The 26,122-nt window shown below is 38.0% G+C and overlaps 1 protein-coding gene across 1 annotated transcript; it reads left to right on the top strand.

The window, feature by feature from the left end:
- Positions 1-26,122, top strand: tet2 (tet methylcytosine dioxygenase 2). The gene is made up of 10 exons (XM_079863464.1): positions 1-448; positions 14,968-17,838; positions 18,721-18,811; positions 18,916-19,009; positions 19,224-19,432; positions 20,075-20,225; positions 20,315-20,404; positions 20,577-20,714; positions 22,914-23,265; positions 23,459-26,122. The coding sequence occupies exons 2-10, from the start codon at positions 15,012-15,014 to the stop codon at positions 24,835-24,837; spliced, it is 5,331 nt and encodes a 1,776-aa protein (XP_079719590.1). The 5' UTR covers positions 1-448; positions 14,968-15,011; the 3' UTR covers positions 24,838-26,122.

Below are 26,122 nucleotides of genomic sequence, written 5' to 3'. Positions count from 1 at the left end.
ATTGTGTGCGGCTGAAAAAAAAAAAAGAAAGAGAGCAAAAAAAAGGAGGGGGAAGAAAAGAAACTCAGTCCCTTTGTGTGTAGAGGACCCAGCAGGAAAGCGATTTTGCAATTACTTCAGCTTGCCGGCAAAGCAAGCTTGGTTCCTCTGATCTGCACACACTTGTACACTGGACTGTCTCACTCTGCTCACTGTCTATACAATCACATACAAGAGTGAGCGTGTTTATGGGTTGCGTCTGGAAGCGCTTCGAGAGCCAACAACAACACAGGGTTTCTGCCCCTGATGATGAAAGCAAACGTCAGACTAACCCATGAATATTGATGCGGAGGTAGTCTGTTTCATAGACGGAACAGAAGGAAGCAAGATGGCTGCCCTTTAGGATTTGTTTAAGAGGAGACCTAGACGGTTTGTTGGAATTCTACAAAGTGGAGGGACTTAAAACAAGGTGAGAGAGTTTTTCTGTTCTTGCCCTTTTTCCTCTGTCCCCCAGGGTCTCTTTAATGGCTTCAAGCTCTTGTTTAGCATTGTACTGTCCTCTTTAAAACCCGTGAGCTGACATAATAATGAAAGCATATTAGATAAAGCTTCACCAACATGGCTGACGTTTTCTGTCTCTCTTTCTCCCTCCCTCCCTCTCTCTGTCTCTCTCTGTTTCTCTCTCTCTCTCTCTTTTTTTTCTTGTGCAGATAAAGTATTTCAAGCATTTCAATCTCATTTGTTTTCATTATTCATTATTTTTTTAAACATAAGATGTTGTGCAGAGGACAGATTTAGGAATGTGCCTGCTTTAAAAAACTGTGATCTTTGTGAGGCTGTTGGCCAATTCTTCTTCTGGCATTATTTCCCAATGGATCTCCTGTGCTGAGAGCAAGACTAAACAGTCACACTACTAACAAAATTATCTTATCTCTTCAGTGTCCACCGGCCTTATTGGACGGCTGAATGTAGATAAAAGAAAGGGGTGTTTTAGGAGGTGAAAATAATTTCTTTAATATTTATTCCAAAAAACTTTCTTTGTGTAAAGGATTTTTTTTTTTTTTTTTATCTGACAAAATTCTTCTTGCTACATTTCCTTCATTTGTTGTGTGCTTTGATTGAATGTGGGAGTTTGGCGAGGGATAGTGGAACTCCTTGCTTTCATTGCATTCATCAGTGAGTGACAAGCAGACACAAAGACTAGCACAGTTCTGAGGTAAAAAAAACAAACAAAAAAAAACAGAAGAGCGTAGTGGTGGAAGCCCACAAGGTCAGAGGCTTTAAAAGAACTGAAACCCAACCCCATAGCACCATTAGCTGAGGGCCACCGGAGAGCGGACTTTTTTGAGTTGTCTGACATTAATAGAATTCCCATTGTTTATTTGTACACAAGATCTAAATTATATATTTAAATTTTAAGCTCACACATGAATATTCTCAATTGGAGCAAAACATTTTTATTACATTTAGAGACCAGTTTATTGTCCATGCTGAATTTGATTTAAATTCCTTTAGGATATTATGCAGAGCAGAGGTGGGCTATAGTTGCCTGGAACATATCTGCATATGTTTGACATTAAGCTTTAGACTATTGAAATTCCATACTGAGCAAAGAACAAAGAAAAAAAAAGAACAAAGAAAAAAAGTCAAATGCTTGAATAACTTTGACTATTAATAAAGTCAACATTCAGCTGAAAGTGACCAAGTCTGAATGTTTCAGACATATTGAATTCATAGTTGCTTTCGACACGTAACAATCAAAAGTATTAATTTGAGTAAACTGTTACAAAAGGCTACAGCATCTGTACTAATGAACTGCAAATGCCACCTTTGTTTAACTGATTGTAACAGCCCTATTAGGATTTGCATCATAATTGGCTGATGGAATAATACAGATAAAAGTCCTGCCCCCTTATTTTGTGTATTTAGCTTGTGTATTCCAACATTCTGCTTAGATGAGAAGTGTGGAAGTTAGTTCATGCCTGCAAGGAGATGCTTTATGGAGTGCTGTCAATAAACATGATAGAGAGGTGGTTCAAATGCTAATGTAACTACAATGAAGGGATCTGGAGAGAGTCAAGGGCCATAATGACTTCATGTTACTGTTTAAGCTTCAACTCCAACTTTAAGCTTAGAATTGATAATCCCTTGGTGATATAGCGGAGATATTGCAGTACATCACTCAATAAGCATAATTATACTTTAATACAATTGTAACTGGTACATCTCCATGGCATGATATTATATTTAGTGGTGAGAATACACAACACTGACAACATTAGCTGAAACTAAACTGGAAGTTTAGTCGTACCCTTTTTCCTTGTTAAGAATGTTTGGATCAAGATGTACAAAACAATCATGTACTTCTGTTCATGACATCCTGTTCATGATCCTTGCATGATAAGAAGTATATTTGTGTGGGGTAGACTTGAATTATTCCTTAGAAATCAAATGTTTATTTGGTTGAATTCATGAAAAACAAAAAACAGAGTGAAAAACAAACATTTGTGTTCTAGAGAATGTCTAATGTTTCATTTTATTGCATATTCAATTTTATAAACACTCTCTGGCAAAAAATCAATGCTTTTCTGGTTTTCAAATCAATGCTTAGGGTGACAGATTTTACATTAATTGTACTTATAGTATATTTTATTATTGTTGTTGTACTTGTTGGTGTTTATAATTGTAGGATTGACAATTTTTAAAAGAAAAAGAACAATGAGTATTCAAGGTTTATATCGACACTTATCATCAGCTTATTCATTTTTTATTTGCTTTGGCTTGGTGTTTATAGTCATATTTTCCATATATTTTCCTCTCAAAAGAGATTTTATTGTCTCTACTTGGATTGGATTTTTATACTAGGCATTTACAGTAGTTTTATTTGTAGGGTTTATTAAAAGTGGAATATATACTGTATTTTAATTACCATACCCCTTGGTCCAAAACATTTTCCAGTCTGCATAGTAATTTATTAGCTGTCTTAGATGGCAGCTTATATTGCACTGTATTTAGGAATACTTTAGCAATTTTGGTGTAAATTTTCACAATAGTTCTGATTTCTGGCATTTATATGACACCAGATACACCTTTGTCTCATCCTTCAGTGCAAGTCATTTGATGTTTGATGTGAGCCAGAAAACTGAGGAAACTTTCAGGGTATTATAATATGTATTGTTGTGAAGGTTTAATCTTGGACTGAATTTACAAGGTCACGAATTGAAGAGCACACTCCACGTGTGTAAGCGCACATGGTTGCTCTGTTTACAAACACTAACTTACTACCCAGTCACAGGGTTAGGTAGGGAAGTGTACTTACGCCAGCCAAGGAGATCACTGGAAAGCAGGTCATTGACTACGCCAATTTAGACCCTTTCCAGAACATCTGTATTCAAAAGGGTTTAGCTAAATTAAACTCATGGCACGTGGTTTGGATTTTATTCTGCCATCTTCAGTTCTTTGAAAACTACAAAGGTCTTGTGGTTAAAGGAGTTGGCTGAACATTTTTGTAAAGCTCAGGGAATCTCTAAAAAAGATTTTTCAATTCATCATCTTTTAAAATAAAGTAACACAGATTGGTATCGTACTTCTTGAGAAAGCCAAATGTTCATTTCCTCTGAGGTGAATGAAGTGATGGTGCATTTATAAATGTGGTTTTCAAAGGTTTTCTCTCCAGTTCCAGCTGTGCAGATTCAAAGAAAATCTGATTGGTTTCAGAAAACAGTGGTTCATAACAGAAACAGTTGATGGTTTTCCCCCTTCAAAATCAAAGATTAAGAAAAAATGTATGTCAGTATGATATAAGAATCATATGCCACATGCTAATTTCGAAAAACGGTTATGTCAGTTCAAGGTTGTAGGGGGATTTTGCCTAAGAATTGCCCAGAAATAAGTCTACCAAGAAGAGGTTTGTTGCATGTGTCTGTGAAATGTTGTGTGTGTCTGTGTGTGTGCACAAATCTAATACCAGCAGACACACTAATCACAACCAGGCTGCTCACAAGCCCAGCAGCCCAGTGCAACAAGGCCACAGAGTCAAGAAATCTAAAAGGACCCTTTTCATAAAATACTTCAGAAGAGTGTTTTCAATACTTATTGATACACCGAAAATGCGGTTTATCATTGACATACAGTCATTGGTTGGCACACCAAAAGTCACCTTGTTGACGGCAGAGACAGCTGAATAACTACCCATAAGCCTTGCATGACATTACCCCATTTCTAGAGGTTAATGACGACCAGGGGTCGGTCTGAAACTTGTTGAATGAAATTTCGAACAGACAGAGGGTGTAGCCAGTGTAGCCAAATACTTTTCATATGGTGTGTCCTGTGTGTTTGTGTCAAAGACATTGTCTGTGCTTTTGATTTCCATCACTAGAAAATAATGGCATAGCAGTGGTCTCTGAAGTCAGACTGTTTTTTGGATAATAAATGGGAAGATATCCCAAGCTAACATCAAATGTAGAGCACATGGTTTGTCAGTGTTGTGTGGAAAATGTTTCCAGGAAAATTACATAATAATAATTATAACTTTATTTATTTATTTATTAGAGCTTTGAACACAACATGTTGTTGCACATTTACAGACTTAAACTTCTAGGTAAGACGAGGAAGGAACATTGGGATGAATCAAGATACAACTGACAAAAAATGCAATTACTATTTTAAAGTTCTGATTAAATATTCCTGTTAGGAATAGTCAGCCATGGCCAAAACGGGGTCGATTAGCAATAACTTTAATATCTTTAGGGAAGTCTCATGCCATCACTCAAGATTTTTTTCCTGAATCACCAAAACTTTCACATTCTTACCTACCTTAGTTCAGACTGTTATGTGAGCACATTGACACAAAACACAAAAGTGTTTTTAACTGCAGTATTTATATTGTAATTGTATCTATCTAAACTTGCTTTGTAAGGAAAACTGGGTTTGCCTAATATTATTCTAGCCATTCCCCTTTGCAGAGCCCAATGCTAATCATAATGGATGTTGTTGTTTTTTTTTGTTTTTTTACACTGACAAATTCATAACAGTTACGTAAAATATAAGATGGTAAATATTTATGCATAACTATGGACTAGGATTAACTCCAAGGTAGCTAAATTGTGTAAAGCAGACAAGGTTTTTTAAGATAATCGAGCAGTAATAATTCCTCCGTAAATAATCTAGCTCTACTGTTGGGTCATCTCTGGTTCTCATTGAAAACCATAGATATCACAAACCTCAAAACAACCTATCACACACTTTTGTTGTTGTTAGCAAAAGACGACAGCTGTTACTGTGCGTTCAAACCACCACCGGCGAGAGCGTCAAAGTGCCCGGAAGTCATTCATTTTCAATGAATTTTGCTGCTCTCGCCGGCGGCGATGTGAACGTACAGTTAGCCTAGCTTAGACTCATAACACAAACAGCTGACTCGCCGAACCAGCTGGTGGTGTTGATTGACGAAACTACAGGGCAACTTAAAGACACGATTAATTACATGATCATACACCCATTGTATTCAAACAAATGTTGAAATTTCCTTTGATGGAGTGATGGAATGATCACTGCACAGACGTGTATACTGTGAAGGTTGCTTATCTCATCTGCGGTTAGTGCATCCAATCGCACAACAACTATCTGGCATGTCGTTTACACCTCAAAACACCAACTTTTGTATAGTAAAACTGGCGACGTCCTGGCAAGATCCTTGATTAGTTTACTGGGTTTCGTTGCTGGAGAACGACGTTCTTGCCCGCCAGGCAGTACTTGTGACGTCACGTGCAAAGTATGAATTGTCAATACAATATATAACCTAGGGTATGATTTTACCCCAAAATTCAACATATCTGACACATAATGGTAACTACAAATCCACGTTTCGCTGTCTGGATTCCAGTTAATTCTGTAAATTGCAGGGATATTTGCTTATTTTTGCTACTTAGTGGGTGTAACCGCAGTGACTTACGCCTACTATGATGTCATGTGCATATTCTCTGTACTGTTAGTGAACATCCCGACGCCATTCACACTGCTGACACTGGCATTTAGATGACTATGTAAATATGTGCTGTGCGCTTACCTTTCAATAACAAAAGTAGCAATAACAAAACAGTAGTTGAGAAAGCATCTGATTATAGCGGTGTGGATATGTTTGCACAAACTCTGCATTTCGGCACTCCAGTAAAGTTACATCACGTTTATTTTTATAGCACCTTATACAACACTTTATACAATTGTTTAAAAGCAAGCAGCTTTACAGTATAAAACATGAAAAAAACAGTGTCAGTGTCTCTTTCAATTAGAATTACAACTTCAATATCTATAAAGCGTCTCTCCAGTGTATTTATGTTTTTCCTCGCAGAGGTCTGACCTTGTCAGACTGAACAGAAGAAATGAACCAGAGAAGATTTAGACGTCAAAGAAGGTGGAGCCCCAGAGCACACATACCTATTATGTAATCCCCATGGACCAATGGTATTTCAAAGGTGTTTCCAGAAAGTTTGCTTTGGCAAAATGTTTCGAACTTAACACTAAACGAACTTCATTTTGGCCTTATTTTGTTCGAAATAACGTCACACCAGCTCATTCTTCGAATTTGCTTTATGTATATCTGGCCCTTTGTACCCAGGACAGCTTTGTGGAAACCATATTTGACCTGTGTTACTTCGGACACCTTGTTATTTATATGAACAAAGTGATAATGATTTGACAGGTGTAATCTCACTCCTCAAACAATTATACTCCTAACCGCCTCCCTATACACAGATTGACCGTATCACTCTCTGTCTCCAGAGTTGGTGTGTGGTGGACAATCTGGTGCACTATGGCTGAAATGCATGGATGGATGCAGCACACTGGAGGTGGTTAAAGAGGTAATTGCCCATGTTATAGGCAATGTTTTGTTTTCTCCCAGCTGCGCTCCATTTTTCTGGCTGCTCTCTTAAAGGCCTGAGTGTGCTTCTTGTACCACAGCATTGGACTATTTAATCTTCTTTAAGTGCAAAGGAGCAACTGTGTCTAAAGTGCTGGAAAAGAGAGAGTCAATAGTTTATGTTGCAACATCGAGTTCTTCTAAGCTATCTGGGATGCTGAGGAGATTAAACTGATCAGGAAGATTATTTATAAAGCAATCTTAAGTGATAGAAGTGATAGTTCTGCTATATTTGTAACAGGGAGTCCGTTTTGCAGCCTTGTCTTCTAAATGGAGTATACACAAGACTTAATAATGATCTGAGATGTCATCGCTCTGCTGCAGAATTTCAATGGCATCAACATTGATTCTATGTGACAATATTAGATCTAAAGTATACCGACATGAGTTGGTCCCTGACACGTGTTGCCTAACTCCAATAGTTTAGGGTTTAGAATGTTTCTAAATGCTAATCCCAATGCATATTTTTCATTATCTACACATGGATATTAAAATCACGAACAATTAGGACTTTATCTGCAGCCAGCACTAACTCTGATAGAAAATCAGCAAATTATTTGATAAAGTCTGTATGGTGCCCTGGTGGCCTGTATACAGTAGCCAGAACAAATGTCAAATGGGATTTATTACTTACACTAGATAGCTAGATGGTGTTACATAAAGCAGCACCTCCCCCTTTGCCTTTCAGACGAGGCTCATGTTTATAACAGTAATCTTGGGAAGTGATTTAAAGTAAATGATTTAAAGTAATGTAATCGCCTGGTTTTAGCCAGGTTTCTGTCAAACACAGCACTGGGTTATGATCTATAATCATATAATTTACAATAAGCGCTTTTGAAGAAATGGATTGTATATTTAGCAACCCGAGTTTTATCATTTGTTCATCTGTATTACAACAATTGTTTATTTGTTGAACATCAATTAAATTTTTAGTTTGGGAGTTTTTTGTATTTGCTAATTCGGGGAACAGACACAGTCTCTATGTGATGATATCTAGGTGAAAGAGTCTATATGTGTCTATATGGGATTTATCTGACCTCAGTGACGTGAGACAGCTAGCAGACGGTCGGATTAGCCAGTCTGTCTGCTTCCTGACCTGGGCCCCAGTTAGTCAAGGTTCAGCTCTAAAACTATGTGCCATATTTCGAGAGAGAAGTGCGGCACCACCCCAGGAGGGATGAATACCATCTCTTTTTAACAGGTCAGGTCTGCCCAAAAAAAAATTTCAGTTGTCTATGAACCCTATATTATTCTGCTTATTCTGACACCACTTAGACAGCCAGCCACTGAGTGATGACACATCACTCTCATCAAAGTTTAAATCCCGTCTAGCTAGCGCTTCCCATAATGTTTACACATTAAGTCAGTAGGTGGAGAGTAGGCGGGCTTTCACGGCTCTTCAAACACATTCGACCACATGAGTGTTTACACTAAGAAAGCAATCCGGACAAATGGGCTTTCGACTACCTCTGCAAGTGGTTGAAAGTGGACAAGCTCAAACGTTTTACACCCAGATTACACCTGTATTTAGCGTCGTTCACTTGTGATCCGACCGACCAAAATGCATTTTAATGCCAGGTGTAAACAGGGCCAAAATGTACAGTATAGAGCAAACTGTCAGGAAACTGTCAGGATTTACAATGGAACTTTTATAAACTAAATCTTTAATACAAAACAAAGCAAACTTAAATGTCATGTATATGGCAAGCTTAAACATCTTATCTATACGATGCTTGTTTTTTTATTCTTGAACTTGCCACAAGCATATGCCTTTGTTTAGCTTTGTTTTGTAACTCTGAGCACATTTGCAACTGAAGACCCCAGTCAAGATATAAGAGTTACATTGAAAGTAAAGAGATGGCTAGGGCTTCTCAGCTTTCATGTCATGGCAGTAAATAAAACTCTGTCACATACGCATAAAAGAGAGCTGATCCCACCAGAATCAATGTGCTTAGCACATGTGTTCACTCTTTTGCATTTTCTCTATCTCTTGTCTCTATATCTATGTCAGTCAGTCATGCTTGGTTAATGTTTAGAGCAGATGGCCATGCAGCACCAATATATAATGATCACCATGGCTACCAAACTCTCTGAAAGAAATTTGCTTTGCACTGGGCACAGTTCATCAAATTAGTCAGATATATTGACTGGTGCAGAAACAAAGAAATGGGGTGGGTTGGGGGTTGTAGAAAGAAACAGAAAGAAGTTGAGATTAATGTATATTGGAATTATATTTTGGAAGTTGATTTTTGGGAAGGGAGATTGTATGGAACAATGTGCTTAAATACATATTAATTACACTATAGTAATCTGTGGTTATTTTTACTGTTTACTGTCTGAAGCAAAAGGTCAGTCTGCTAAAACTGGAGTTATAAAGTGTGTTGTAAAACCTATGCCAAGTTAATTATCATCGACTCAAATACACCAAACACCACCACAGGGAAGAAAAGAGGCAGTGTAGGTTTAAGTGAATAATTACAGATAGCCAAACTACTATACAGTAGATTGATCATTTTATGATCAGCAGGGATTGGATTGGGATTTCTTTCTTTTCTTTCAAAGTCAGTACAGTATAAATTTATTCAGTTATGAAGTTTTTCAAAACCAAAAAACAGCATTGTGATTGAATTTACCACATTATCTAATTTTTTCTTATCTTAAAATGTAAATGAATGAGATGGAGCAACAACCTAAACACAACTGAACAAATTATTGTTTTGACAAGTTAATATTTAGCATGTTAATGTTTATGTTCAAGCAGCCGTAGCAGGGTGGATACTGAACCGTACTTCAAACAAAAATCAGATGCTAATTTCTGAAATAAAAAAATAATAAAACCCAGAGAGTAATGTTGTGTTGTTAACCAGTTCTTCATTGTTATCTGTTGTTGTAATACTGTTGTAAAGTAATGCTTGTGCGCATGCTCCTGAGTGTGCCGGATTCTGTGACTGTTGAAAAAGTAAACAAGAAAAGTTGCGTTCTGTCAAAGCACTGTGTGTGTGTGTATTTTCCTGGACATAACAAGTGACTTATACAATACTGTAGAACCTCTATAACAAAATTATATTGTTAAGGTTACTGGAACACACCGTGAAAGACCGCATTGTAAGAAATTTGTCCATAATTATAACATTTTATTTTTTCAGTACAATTTCTGTCATGTCAACTTGATTATGTGATACGAGTTTAAAGGGTTTTCAGATTTTCAACTTGATATTCTTTGCTATAATCAAAGTAGCTGAAATGTGCAATGAACTTATAACTGTAAGTTGTCAATTTGGCAACACTTTGATCTTTATTAAAAGTTTAAGGCAGAAATTAAGTTAAGTTCATTGGTTGTATCAATGCAGGTCATGCAAAGGTGGCTTGGTATGAACGAAAGCACAAAAACTGGATTGCAAATTGTTTCAGCAGAGCCACATCTGCCTTCTATTAGTAACAAAGGACAATGGCAGGTCCAACACAGACTTAAGAGGGGACCTAGTTGTGGGTGAAATTACAAACAGAAGAGTGTATCTGCCTAGCATTTGAAGTAATCTACCTCTCCTCAAATCCTCTCCCACAAAGAGGATTTAAAATGTCACTGGGGATGAACAAAGGGTTCACAGACGAGGAAAAATTAAGCAACTTTAAAGACAACTTCTATTTTATCTGTTTTGTTTACTATTCCGTTGTTTCTAAAGAATCAAAATGTGATACACACAATCAATAAATTACAAAACAATTCTCACAGAGCTCTTCCAAACAGACTCTGAGGCATGTCTCATACCTTCCCCCGTACACATGCTGACTCTATAAATACCCGTTCATTTCAAAGGGGTTCTTTCCTCTTTGTTTCCATTCTTATGCTTATGTCTTCTGGTTTCTTATTGGAAAATGACGAAATGTTACGGATGTTGGTGGCACCATTAAAGAAGGCTGTGGTGTTCAGAGCCCAATAAAAAAATTAAAAAAACGTTGGTTAGGTTTAATGATTTTGTTTCATGAGTCATAGTGCTGATGTGTTGAATGGAGTGAGAGTGCAGTTTTTCCGGACACACTCACACACACTCTCTCACACCACACACTCTCTCTCACACACACTCTCTCTCACACACACACACACACACACACACACACACACACACACACATTCCAATGGCAGTGTGACACTTGAAAAGGAAAGAAACACTGATCCTGATTATGTTAACTGGCTTACGGTTTCTTTTGGTACTCTTTATAGCAATGTGGAAAATGTTTTCAAGTCAAAGTTTCAAACTGCCAACAACAGTTGTATGTGAAACCTGACATTCTGGTTGAGCTTGTTTCCTTGTCTGTGTGTCAGGGGAAAATAAGGCATGGTTAATGCTCAGAGGAGAAGAGTGAAAGACACTTTTACAACCCTGCATGCGTGACATTTAAAGCACACTTGCACATGAGCTGTATGATCAAATTACAGTGGGAGGAACCAAGGGATGAAGTTTCACTCAAGAGCACAACTACAGCCAAACTCCCAGCAGCAGTATGTTTAGCAATTTATCCATTATTTATTTAGAGTGTTAAAAAAGTCATCATTCCTGTCTGAAGTGCGCAAGAGTAACTTTTTTGTTCTTGACACAAATATATATTACAATCATGCCTAATTGAATTTTGGATCCTCTGACTGTTTATCAGAGACCATGTCTGAAACAAGAACAACTCCTGTCTCTTGTCATAACACAGAAACACATTGACACAGAGTAGTGCACCACATATTTTTTTTATAACACTTAACCCTAACACTAACCAAAACCTTAATCTCAAAGAAATTATTTAAAGCATAATACTACTACTACTGATAATAATAATAATGATGATTCACTTGTTTGTCCATAGTACCACTGGTAGAGTGTAAACCATGAAAGACTTCTTTTTTTCTGCAACCAAAGCACTGATCAGTTGTATACACTTATTTATTACAGTGGGAGATCACAACAGTTTGAGCTCTTGTGAGATACAGAGAGAGAATGAGGATTAAAAATAAAGAAACTAAAAAAAAAAAACAGGATAGACAACTAACTGAATTTAAAGCCACTCCTAGCTGACAAGAGACCAGATAAAAACATAAGGATTTTTGTTTGTGTTTTTATGTTTTTATGGATTGTCCATAGGCATTTCTTTAAGATATATCACATTTAAGTTTAAGAAACATATCAATCTTCTTATTTTAATTATATGTATGATACATCCAATGCAAACCCATTGTCTGAAAGTTTAGTGCATATAGACAGCTTTCAGCTGGGAATGGGATCTCGTGCTTTGTCATTCTAGCTCAGAGAGATTTTTTGTATTGTTTTCAGTGTGGGCTTATCCAACTGTGGCAAGCTGTTTGGCTTTTCTCAGCTGTTGGGAAACTCTGAAATGGCTCTGGAATGGATCCACATTCTAGCTTCATGGAGCACACCAATCACAATCTACCCCTTTCCAGAGATGATAATAGATACAAATTAAAAAAACATGCAATCAAACTTTTATTAGTATTGTTTGACTGCAGCCAGTAATATATCACAGGTCGAGTCACAGAAGAGTATTTTTCATAATATATATACACACACACACACACACACACACATTAAATATATATGTGTGTGTGTGTGTGTGTGTGTGTGTGTGTGTGTGTGTGTGTGTGTGTGTGTGTGTGTGTGTGTGTGTGTGTGTACACACATGGCTTGACATTAACACCCACCAACACGCCAAATGCAGGTGGATTGTAATGTAATCTAAGCTAACGCAAAAGCTAACACAGGTGTCACATGTAACCAAACGCAATCATCAAACATTTAACAGCAAATAATTCTCTATGTTTTGTTTTCTCTATGTCATCGTTCTGAATCAGATCTGGACTTTTGTCACAAGTCTTTGACTTGTGTTCTCTGCTCTGTTCTTTCTTTTGATATATTGTATGTTCAGATATTCATATATCAAAATATTCTGAGGGGCATGAAAGTTTTGTGAAAATGATCAAAAAGGCTGGCGCTGATTGGCAACTTTTTTTTAAAACACTGGCGGAGAAAGAGTTAAATTTTGAATATTAACATAGTAAATAAACCTAATCCAGCTTATCTGACTATGTTGGTATAGTTCATGACAAGGTAGATCATGACTGATTTTCTTAAATAAAAAAGTTAATAAAACAAATATATATATTAAAATATTATTAATAAATCTTTATCACTCCATATGCTGACTCCAATTTAAAGGCCATTTCAAATCTGTTTTTAACTGTCCTTTACCCCCACCATTCTGGACTCAAACAGATGGAAACCATTCCATGAAGAATCTGTTACATATTAGATATTCTGTAGGGCAGTTCTTTCTGTATGGCTCTGTAGATTTGATTACAAACAAAAAATCTACATTTGTCTATTTTCAAAGATATTTTAGCATTTCTAAGTTATCTATACATGGTTGCATAAATGTGAAAATGTGTTTTTGAAGAGATAAAAAATTATGATTTATAGAAGCCTGGTTTTCTAAGAAAGTGCATAGTAAAATTAAATAGAAATGTATAGTGAAATAGATAATGATTTTTGAAAAAACTATTGCAAGGGGCTCAGGGAATAAAGTCGCAAAATATATTATAATGGCCACTGGTAGAAAAAACAAATCTTCTTTTGCTATAACCCAAAGCCACTTAATGATAAATGCAGTATTAGGAGTGTAAATTTACATATATGTTTACAATTTAAAAGCATAAATTGTAATTATAATCAACCCCCAGTTACTCTCATGTTCAACAGTTCTAATTCATATATGCTCAAATCTATAAATACCAACCAACATCATTAACAAATTGACATGGGTACAGAACACCGGATATCAAGATGGCTGGAATCATTCTTTGTCATTAAATACTTAGTGAAAGTTAGGGCAATGTTTATGACTGAAGCTGTGAGATCCAGGACTTTGTTTTTTAACATGTCTTAACAAAATGCAAGAAGTCATTGGTATGCACTACACAACCCTTGCCTGTAAGCTTCTCAGATTTGACTGCAAGAAAATGCTAAGCATGCAAGGAATGACATATCTTTTTCCTTTTTAAAGACCTTCTCTGGTGGGCATGTTTATTTTGAGATATGGGCTAATATTTCAAAACAGTAGAGTCTGACTTGAGAGGGAAAACAACATTCAGACTTGTGATTTCTTACAGCATTTCTCAGCATCTCTCAACTGAATTCAAGCTCCCTGCACACACATATACATTAGCCGCTTTTCCACCTTCGGGCCGTAAGTTTCTAAGGTACAGAGCGATTACGTTTATATTTCCACTTGAGCTTGGTTCGGCACAGCACGATTGCAAACTGTTCTTGACCCAGAATTCTCAGCATGGTTGGCCGTGCTGGTAGAATGCATGTAGTGACGTCGCCACTCAGGATTGGTCACTTGTCTGTTGCCTGGCTACCAGTTTCTCTGTATCTGGCAAAGTAATTTGAGTGGTTTAAGCGAAGTAAACACCATAATAAAATTAAAATAAATATATGATCATCCTCCAACGTGATCACTATTTTAATCTGATACCATCTGTAAACTCTTGTGCTACCAAGTGTAATTCTCTGATTATTCGACTGATGCATTTGTAATACATTCCAAAGAACTCTGTTATGATATTTTGAATACATCACTCTTACACTGTGTCTATACCAGACGCGAGCAGCACAGTGTAATGCGACAAAAGCAAATAGAGCCCATTATAAACAGTGATGTTGTCTACACTGGATGCGGCGTGACTATTTCTATATTCCCCATTCTATTTCTGATGTATTCCAAGCACACATGCAACTTCTATCACAAAGGACAAATGGATTTGAAACGGTCGCTTTGTCACATCCAGGCGGTGCGCCGCAAAAATGGTCGTGTCCAGTGTAGAGACAGTGTTACTAGGTATGATATCTTGGTAAAATCTAGGCCATTTTTACTTTATCTTTTCTTTTCTTTTTTTTTATCCATCAATTTTTGACAGTCCAGATCATTAGCTAGTAACCCACACTACACCAGTACATTATAACTAAATTATGTTTTTACAATTATGGTAATATTTCTTCTCTTCCATGTAGGACGCAGAGAGGGCAGCCTTGTGAATGGACCCAGAGCAGACCAGATGGAAACAGAAAAGACCAACCATGAGACGGAAAAAAGTCTGATACTTGCACAAATCGGTGCCACTCAGCAGACAGACCCTCTTCTCATCAAGCAACAAAATGGAGATCAGTCACCTGAGCTCTTGTCTCAGCAGTTCAATGGAGACACAAACTGGAGCCATCTCAAGCCCAGCACAGTGGTCTACCCAATGAAACGACAACAGGATAATTGTTCTAGCCCTGCAAACATGCAGGGCATATTTGATCAAAACATGTATGAGATGAATGGACAGATGAAACATGCTCTAAGTGAACAGACATATTTGGACTTTCACCAGCCTAAAAAACTCTGTACTGATTCAGAGGTGAATGGAAATGAAGACCTGAGGCTTTGGGATAAAAGAGAAACCGGAATGGAGAACCGATTAGAAGGATTCTCTAAGCACAACAAGCCAGGAGATTTTGAGATAAAACATAGTAAAAGAAACTGTAACTTTCCTAATGGGGATTTATTCTCACTGTCACAGAACAAGCAAGTTCCAATGTCCAATGGTGCTACAACAAGACCACCTTCAGTAAAGGGTATAACTGGTGAACTCTTAGAGAAAACTTTGTCTCAGTATTACCCAGAGCATGTGTCTATTGCACCTCAAACCAACTCATCTCAAGTAGATCAGGTCACCAGCAACCTGCCTGAGCAGGCGACTTCTTCACCTTCATTTACCTCAGGTTTTCCTATTTCACCCCATACATCTTCCTCCGAGCCACTTGCCAAGGCAGCCCCAGAAGTACAAGGCAGCAATGGCTACAACCCTGAATTTACAGTGAATGGATACTCTAGCTTTGCAGCTGAGCAAAAGAAACCTGCTTATCCTCTCTCTGACCTCCCAGAGTTGGGAACACAATCACTGAGTCAGGAAGCTTCAGAGTCCAAAGTGCCATCACAGACAGGCATTAATGGTTGCTCACAGATTCAAAAAGATAGAGAAGATAGAAAAGATAACCTTCTGAGCGAGACTGAGTGTTTAAGTATATTCTCTAAGTCCAACCAGGATTTTAGCTGTGAATCGTACAAACTGCCCCCCGTGATGGCAAGTGCCCCCTCACAAAAAACTCAGACAGGTCAGCAGAACCTACAGATTAAGGTGCTACAGAAACAACCAACTGATGAAAGCCTCCACAACAATAGAGACTTTTCTTTGCTACAGCAACAGAACCTTAAGCCACCAACAGTAGACAGCAGGTTGATGTCCCAGGCCTGTACACCAACATCTCAGAATCAGTACAGTGACCATGATAATAAGCCTAAACCAGGTCAAGAAAAGACAATGTCAAAGAGTACAGATCACCCATCCCAGATGGAATGGATAGATTTAAACTCGGCTTCAGCTCCACAGCCATCTACTGACCACTCACAGATGTGGGATTTTTTCCTTCCACAGACCCAAATGCAGCAACATACAGTCTCACAGAGCCAAAGTCATTGTACAAATTCCATGCCCTCAAACAACTTCCAGTCTTTGAATTTCAGTAATCCCAGTTTTCCCTCACATGACAGTCAGGCACAAGATTGTTACAAAAACTCCCTACCTCCTACACGATTCCCCCACAATTCTGCCCCTGAATGTCAACAAAGAAAATCCGGAATGCACAATCATGCTTGCATGCAATTTGACAAACCCCAACACATGTGCCAGGAATTATGCAAAAATGATCAAGACCAGATACAATCCCAGAGCTTCCTCTCTCAGTCACCACCTACTGAGCCTCATCAGCAGGCCACCAGCACATTTCCCCATCCGTTCCCTCAGGACAGACAGAATATGCAAGCAGCTCCACAAAAAGATGTTTCCCACATCCAGGTAGATACACCACTATTGAAACGGCTTAAAACAGAGGGTTGTCTTCATTCAGAATCCCAGACAATATCTCTAGGTATTGAACCCCCAGAACAAACACTGTCTAGGACAACTATAAGAGAATACTCAACATTTCCAGACCCATCTGATTCAAATGTACAATCCTTGTCTAAAGAAACAAAAGCTCTAACAGAGAGGAAACTCCAGCAGAACATACAGTACTCTCAAAACACCAGTAAACAACAACCAAACTACCAGCAACCTCTCCATCACAGGGTACACAATCATTTGGAATTCCCCCAGTCTCCGATTCCTCAATCACAAGTTTCTAATGGTCTTCAGATACCAGCTCAAACATTTACCAAAACTGAATTCCAAGAGCTCTTTGCACAAATCCAGAGGGAGTCTCTCCCAAGCCAAGGTGCTCAAGGAGATTTGCAGAGGCACACAGCCTTACGAATGCACCTTCTGCAGAGGCAGGAGCGGCAAGGCCCCAACAACAACAGACCAATTATGCCAGCCATAAAAACTGAAAACTGCTCAGGTTTAGAGACCTCAGCTCAACTGCCACCCATGGAAGTGCTACAGCAAGATCAAGACAAAACCAAAGTCATGCCAGTGGTTGTAAAGCAGGAGTATCCTTCTTCATCCTGTGAACAAAGCCTGCAAAGGAGTATTCTAGCTACCATGGAACAGCGGTTAAAACAGTATCAACTATCACCTGTGTTTGAAAGAAAGTCTTTGGTCATCAAGTCACCCAATAAGGTGAAGGTGGAGATGGCTGGGGCTGTGACTGTGCTCTCAACCAGTGCTGAGGGGAATGTCAAGGAACAGTGCAAACCACAAAACTTCACCCCACCTAAAAAGATTGAACCCGGGTTACAAAGCTTTCTGGATTCACCCATGAAGATGCTTAATACACCAATAAAAAACTTACTAGATACACCTATGAAGACACAGTATGATATTCCTTCATGTCACTGTGTTGGTAAGAGATTCACACCACTTTTCTTTTTTTTCTTTTTTTTTCACACATTTTGTGTTGTTTATACATTAGAACTGCACACTTTTTTAGTCCATAAATAACTCACCCTCAAGCCATCCTAGGTGTATATGACTTTCTTCTTTCAGACGAATACAATCAGAGTTACAGTATATTAAACAATATCCTGGCTCTTCCAAGTTTTATTGGAACAGATTGAAGCTCAAAAAGGTGCATCCATCCATCGTAAACGAACTACAAACGGCTCCAGGTGGTTAATAAATACCTTCTGAAGCAAAATGATGAGTTTGTGTAAGAAAAATATTAATATTGAAAACTTTATAAAGTAAAATAACTAGCTTCCAACCAAACGAATATACGGATTCCACTTAAGTTTAAAGCACAACTTATGCGAGTAATGCAACGTACTGTTGATAGTTACGCAACGCCATGACGCACTACGCTACTTCTGATGTCATAAATTTCGTAAATTGTGCATTAAGGGCAAATAGACTGCGTTTGGCCGGTAGCTAGAATTTGACTTTGTAACGAGTTAAATATGATTTTTTTTCTTACACAAACTCATCGTTTTGCTTCAGAAGGCCTTTATACAGAAGCCGTTTGTAGTTAGTTTACGATGGATGGATGCACGTTTTTGAGCTTCAATCTGTTGGTTGGAATCCACTGCCATTATAATATTTAATATATAATATTTTTTAATATATCTCCGATTGTATTCATCTGAAAGAAGAAAGTCATATACACCTAGGATGGCTTGAGGGTGAGTAAATCATGGGCAAATTTTCATTTTAAAGTGAACTAATTCTTTAATGTTTTTATATTAGTTATACAATTTTTTCTCCTGACAATCTACTACAAAATCCACAGACCAAATCAGTGAAAGGGACGAAGGACCATATTATACTCACTTAGGATCATCACCGACTGTTGCAGGCATCCGCAAAATTATGGAGGAAAGGTGTGATATTATGAACTTCTCTCATGCACAAAATAAATGCTTGTAACTTACTCTCTCAGTATAGATGTATTTTTTTAGCTATTACACTATATTTCCTGTGACAGATCTGGACTGACTGGAAGTGCCATTAGGATTGAAAAAGTTGTGTATACTGGCAAGGAAGGCAAGAGTGGGCAGGGCTGCCCCATTGCTAAATGGGTAAAAGGCAATTTATTTATATCCTGTGTGTTCTCTTTTTTGTACAAATGCATCACCTCTCTTTGTCTGTTTCTGTAATTAAATATTAAAACATTCTTGTTAGTTTTCTCATCTACAGCACCCTCTATGGAAAACTCAGTTACATGACAGAGGTCTCAAACTGCCACCTGTATATTTTCTGGTTATATCTGTACATGTGCACTATGTTGTGTAGGTAATACGGAGGGCAAATGTAGACGAGAAACTCCTGGTCTTGGTACGAGAACGGGCTGGTCACTCATGTGAAACATCCTGTATAGTAGTGGTCATCTTAATTTGGGAAGGCATATCAACGAACCTGGCTGACCGTCTCTACACTGAACTCAGTGACACACTAACAAAACATGGTGCCCTAACCAACCGCAGATGTGCTTTAAATGAGGAGTAAGGACAAATGCTTGTTATTGCTTTTTTTCACAAATACAGTAAATATTTAAGTCAAGTCACCTTTATTTATTGAGCGCTTTTTACAATACAGATTGTTTCAAAGCAGCTTTACAATGATAACAGAAAAATAACACAACCAAGTTTGTTTTGGCTGTACAGCAGCTGTAGAAGAAAATTTCATTGTCCAGCTAAAGTAAATTCAGTGTTGATTAATTTCGGTTGTAAAAATCATTGGTTACTAATTTATTTCATTTATCTATACAGCAGCTCTGGAGAAAATAGTAAAATCATCAGTCAGCTCAGTTCAGTTCTCATACAATGGTGTCAATGCAGTCAGATCAATAATATCATTGAATATTAAGTGTGAATATTAGTAAACAGTCACCAACCAAAAGACCAAAACATTTTTATTAAATAAATTATTATATAATATTCAATTATTATCAACCGATAAATGTATTGTCTGTGGTCTTGCTAAATATCTGACCACTTTCTGCTTATTGTACAGTTATGTTATTTATGTTTTCCTAAAGACAAGATATTTAATGGCTTCAACAAAACATAAAATTCTAGATATCGTAAGGTATCTTTACAATATGTTATTTGTATTAAAACTTAACATTCTGTCATTTTCCTTAGGAGAACATGTGCATGTCAGGGTTTGGAACCTGATGCCTGTGGAGCTTCTTTCTCCTTTGGCTGCTCCTGGAGCATGTACTATAATGGCTGCAAATTTGCCAGAAGTAAAATCCCACGAAAGTTCAAACTGCTTGGTGATGATCCCAGGGAGGTGAGATGCTCTCACACAAAAAACAAAATGGAGTCAACAAAGGACATACAAAATAGGAAATAACAAGATAATTTTTGATTCCCTTACAGGAAGAGAAACTGGAGCAAAATCTCCAGGGTCTTGCAACTTTCATGGCCCCAGTGTATAAAAAAATGGCTCCCGATGCTTACGGCAATCAGGTATACGTTTAAGCTTTCTGCTTCAGTATAGTGTATTTACATATATGTATAGTGTTGTAATATATATAAATAAGTAAAGTGACTGCAATAGTGCATTAATTGCATAAGGGGCATATACCAAATTTTAAGTTAAAACAAATTTCACATTTATATATCTACCGATATTTGCCAGGTGGAGCATGAACACAGAGCTCCCGATTGCCGCCTGGGCCTAAAAGAAGGACGGCCATTTTCTGGAGTGACAGCCTGTCTAGACTTCTGTGCTCATGCCCACAGAGACCTTCACAACATGCAAGGGGGCAGTACTGTGGTAAGAATTAAAGTCAACATGAAACAGACATTGTGATAGTCTTTTCTTCCCTATTGTGATGTATTTCAGAGTGAAACGGCTACTGGAATGAGAAATAAATGTAGGGCGGGACTGGATTTCGTCCTTGGGAATTGATTGGACTGTAGGAAGTTGGAGTTGCTAACTAAATGGAGGCAGAACTGAATGCCAGTTAGCAGTCAGTTGTGAATAGGGCTGGGTAAAAATATCGATTCATCAATGCATTGCAATTATTTGTTTCTCAATTCAATATCGATTCATCAAATCCTATGAATCGATTCAGCCCGCCGGCCAGTGGCGGCGCTGTGGGCAACACACTAGTGAGAGCGTTCAGCGTTGTACAAGCAAGCGGCAACCTCCCCGTCTCTTACAGCAGAAAAAAAAAACATGTTTACAGCCTGGATCTCTATGTGGCTTTAGTCTATACAGCTAATTTTGCCCTTCATAACAACTGTGAGGAGGGTGAATTTTTGTATAACTCATCCGTTTAGTTGATTAAGTTCTGCATAATTAAGTGTGTGGCCACTTGAGTGACAGGTGGATTGCCGCTGATGTCAATGCTAGCCGTTTGTCTGCTGTTACTAGCCGTCACTTCACCTCAGCAAATGTTGCTGCTGAACTTGCCATCTCAGTGTTTTGTGCTTTTTTTCCGGGATTATTATATACAATTTAATACACCCATTAATGTTACTTTGCCCACGGCTTAGGATTCCGTCGTTGTCGTCGAGTGTCGTTCGAGAGAACAACCAGCGCTGTATTTCAGTTGTGTTCCTCTGTGAACATGCACTAATGGATGTCTGACAATTTCGTTGCTTTTTGGAGTTTTCAGTTTTAAAAACGTCAATAAAGGCTCGTTCGTTCTGCTCTCACGGAACAGATGGATTATAATATGTTTATACCGTCAGGTGAAATCCTGCAGGTGTCAGAGCTTTCTCCGTCCATGCTATAAATGCACATCCACGAATGAGCGCGGATTTTCTAGCGCATTACTTGAACTTCATAGGCAATATATCTATGGTTTAACCCATTTGAGAGGCGGCCAAAATCAGAATTTAAAATGGACTGAATAAGCTCTCTACGAACTTGACGAGCGATGCCGCGCTGACATGTATGCACATAAATCACCACACACACTCTCTCTCTCAGAGTAATATTAAGTTACTGCATAACGTTAATACATGTTCAACTAGCAGAATAGTACAGAATCACGATACACAGTCTCACTTGTAGCCATGTCTTTTAACTATCATAATATTTCGAAGGGCAAAAATAGGAACTTTTAATTGGCAGTGTTATTTATTGTGTTGACAAAATAGCACTTTGTAATGTTATAATATATGGTTGGACTTTTTTTATGAGTATGCACATTTTGTGCTTCTGTTTACATTTATTTTATAACTTGAATGTATAGGAAGAGATAAATATACTTTCTACTACTTACAGTTACATGCACTTTAGAGGTGTTAATAAAGCACCTGTTTGTTACAGTTGTGTTTTGTATTCAACACATGTACAATATTGTACAGTTTGTTCTGCTAAAATAAACCATGACAGGAAACATACTAGGGTCAATTTGTTCTTAAACATTGGTAATACTGCACACATTATTTAAAAATATACTCAGGTACTTAATTACTTGTGTATTTACGCATTATTGAATCGATATCGAAGCTAATGAATCAATATCGAATCGAATCGAAATCGAATCGAATCGAAGCCTCAAGAATCGAAATCGAATCGAATTGTGAAATTCTTAACAATACCCAGCCCTAGTTGTGAAGGATATTTAATCTCACCCTCTCCACCGAGACATGGCACGAAGAGAGCAGATGCTGTTTGAAGGGGAGGGGAGGTTAATGTTAAGATTATGAGTGGGTGTGAAATTTTTTTTAAAATAATTTATAATAAAAACTTTTTAAAAATAACATTTACATTCAGTAAAAAAATAAAGAATTGTCCATTTTGATTTCATGGTGACTTTAAATACAGTACAGTGTACCCTAATAAGACTAATAATGAGCATTCACCAAAGCCAGCAGTTAAGTCTATTACACGATACAAATAATATATACCCTGCTTGATACTCTGAAAGTGGAAAACAAGATAGCTAAAACACAGTTGTGGTTGCAAAATGACATATTAAACAGGCCAGACCTCCCTCTCTCTTTATTCCTATTGTAGGTCTGCACGCTAACACGAGACGACAATCGTGAGATTGGAAAAATTCCTGAGGATGAGCAGCTGCACGTGCTTCCCTTATACAAGGCCTCATCCACTGACGAGTTTGGCAGTGCTGAGGCTCAGCTGGAGAAGACCAAGACTGGTGCCATTCAGGTGCTCAGTGCCTTTCGTAGACAGGTGCGTATGCTACCAGAGCCTGCCAAGTCTTGCCGGCAAAAGAAGCTGGATGCCAAGAGAGCTGCAGCTAACAAAACAAACCCCAACACACCTAACTCCAAAATGGACAGCACCCAGCAAGCAAAGCAGAAACAGACCGCTTATGAGACCCCAGGCCAGAACACAACTGTAACAGGTACAAAAGCAAGGCTTCAAAATGGATAGAACCAATACTCAATTTTTCAAAATGTATTCAGTTATAATTCAATATTTGAATTAGGGATGATAAAATAAATGATATAAAAAAGAAATGGAACAAATTCCAAGTGTTTATCAATGTTTCAACACCAAAAGTTTACATTTTGGTCTAATCCCATTATTTCTTCCAGGCCCAGGTAACATAAATCTGGACTCTGGGCATCTCCCCCATGCTCATGCTGGCCATCAGCCTCAGCAGCAGCGGCAGCAAACACAACCTAATTCTAATCCCACTTACACTGTCCCACAGTTCCCTAGATTCTCAAATCCATCAGGAACCCTCTCAAATGCTTCTAAACCAATGACCCCACATCCTCAAACACCACCTACTGCCAGTCCTTATCCCTCTCCTTTACATGCACCCAACTCTTACATTAACGTGTCTAATGCACCCACCCCATACCCCAGGTCTCTTACACCCAACCCTCTCTATACTGGTTACCAATGTAATGGGGGGCTTCCCATGGAAAACTACCACCCTTACTACTCTTCTAATCTAAAGCATCCAGATATGTATCATCCCCAAAGAAATTCACTGTACTCTGAGCAGCAGTACAGTGCACCTCAACATTACGCTGTCAACTACCCACCACACTATGGAGAGCCTAGCTTACCACCCAATGGTTATGGCACCTGTAACATGAAACCTGGCATGCACTCTATGGGACATTACCCAGGTTATAATCCTAATATGCCACCTGATGCCTTCTCCAGGCCTCCATCAGCCCATCTACATTTGGACTATGCTACTATTGGCAAAAGCAGCCAGTTTGAAGCTTACCCCAAGCCTCATATGTCCCAGAATCCTCAGATGTTTCCCCCAAATCCAAATACCTTAAGTATGCAAAGTAATAAAGATTTAGAGATAAACATGCATGTAGCAAATGGTATCCCTCAGGTTTTTCCTTCTTTGGGTAATGAATGCTTCAACCCAAACCAACATCCAGGCTTGAGGCATTCCAGTGAAAATGCCCTTAACCCCATTGTCAACCAGACACCACTTACCCAGAGTTCAGAACAAAAAGAAAAGGAGGATGTGTGGTCTGACAGCGAGCACAACTTCCTTGACCCTGAAATTGGAGGGGTGGCAGTGGCACCTAGTCATGGTTCGATCATTATCGAGTGTGCTAAGCGGGAACTCCATGCGACTACACCAGTCAAGAAGCCTGACCGCAACCATCCCACCCGTATCTCACTGGTGTTTTACCAGCACAAGAACTTGAATGAGGCAAAACACGGACTGGCTCTGTGGGAAGCAAAGATGGCAGAGAAGGCCCGGGAGAAAGAGGAAGATGCTGAGAAGCACAGTGCTGAAAATACAACGAGCAAGAGCAGTGGAAAGAGAGTGAAACGAGAACATTCAGAACCTTCTGAACCCTCAGAACCTCCATATAAGCGGTTTCTTCTCATGCTTACAGAACGGTCAATGTCCTGCACTACTAATACATATGTAAGCACATCCCCCTATGCCTTTACCAAGGTGACCGGGCCTTACAATCATTTCCTGTAAAAACCTCTCAAGGTTCAGAGCATTCATAAACACAAGAATGAGAGTGGCATCAGAAAAATGACATGGTGCATGAAATGGTGCTACAATATAGTGACCTCAGTGCCACTGGCCACATAACCCATAATTCTTGTTCAGTTTCAGGTTATTGACAATAGTAAGATTCTGTATTACTATACGTAGAGCATCAGTTGGCTTTTTACACGCTCTTAAAAAGAAAATCTTTACTGTTTGATCAATTGGAAATATTTATGTATTATTTAAATACTCACGTATGATAACACTGTTCTTCATCCATGGTGCTTACAGTCCAACAAATTTGGACATATTACTGGAAAGAAATATTCATCTTAGGTGACTTTTGTGGCTAATCACATTTTATGGTGCTAGTGAGTGTTTTGAATGCAAAAACATGTTTTTAAATGCCTTTCTTTAACAACACACAACTTGCATCATTTTAGCATTTTAGTTATAATGAGGGTATCACTTTCTGCTCTCCAATTTGAAAGACAATTCATTACACTGCATTCATTTTAGTTTCACAATGTGGAAAACAATAATAATGAACTCCATAGTGGATAGTTAAAAATCATTTAAAAGACTTTTAAACAATTTCTCTGGTGCTTTTACAATTTCTTTACAATTACTGTATAGTGAGCCACTGAGGGTCAATTTTGTAACAGTAATGTTCTGAGAAAGAAATAACACAAAATAACACAAAAATAAAAAAAATAAAAAAAAACATGAAATTTCAGAACACTGAATACTGGAGTCAAGAAAACCAATGGCCAATATTTTGTCCTTAAAGCATATATCAAGGAACACATAACAGGGTTACTTTTACATCAATGTCACTGTTTCAAAGGCAGCTGGCTTGGCTTGCTTTTTACATAATGCAACTTTAGCTGTATAAAAAAAGTTGAGATGTGTACAGTAAATTAAAAAAAATTTTGAATGTATGCTTAGACAATAGTTTCGTAAAGAAGAGTACTATTTCTTTGGGTTTGAACTGATTTTATTTCAAATGGTGCTACTTGACCTGCTATAAATATAATGTGAGAATCTCTAAGGGCGTTGAGAAGGCTTATGAATGATGTAGAAAAACCTACTTATCATATACCTCAGAACTAGTTTGGCAATAGAATTATTATATCAAGGTGTTTCTGTTATTTTACTTCCAAACACTTTGTAGCAAAAATAACACATACCTTAAGGCCATTATTGATGCAAAGTTCATTTCTTACTTTCTTTACACTTGATCTACTAGAAAGTATTGCTTGAACTTCAA

Source organism: Squalius cephalus (assembly GCF_949319135.1).
Source record: "Squalius cephalus genome assembly, chromosome: 2".
NCBI classification, from domain to species: Eukaryota; Metazoa; Chordata; class Actinopteri; order Cypriniformes; family Leuciscidae; genus Squalius; species Squalius cephalus.
Note: the sequence above shows the minus strand (reverse complement) of the source record. Positions and strands in the feature narration are given on the sequence as shown.

Excerpts from the sequence above, each read along its gene's own strand:
- tet2 (XM_079863464.1), top strand. The coding sequence starts at position 15,012 with ATGGAAACAGAAAAGACCAACCATGAGACGGAAAAAAGTCTGATACTT. Across the intron at positions 17,839-18,720 it reads TCCTTCATGTCACTGTGTTG|ACCAAATCAGTGAAAGGGAC; the intron begins GTAAGAGATTCA and ends CAAAATCCACAG. Across the intron at positions 20,715-22,913 it reads TGCAAGGGGGCAGTACTGTG|GTCTGCACGCTAACACGAGA; the intron begins GTAAGAATTAAA and ends TTCCTATTGTAG.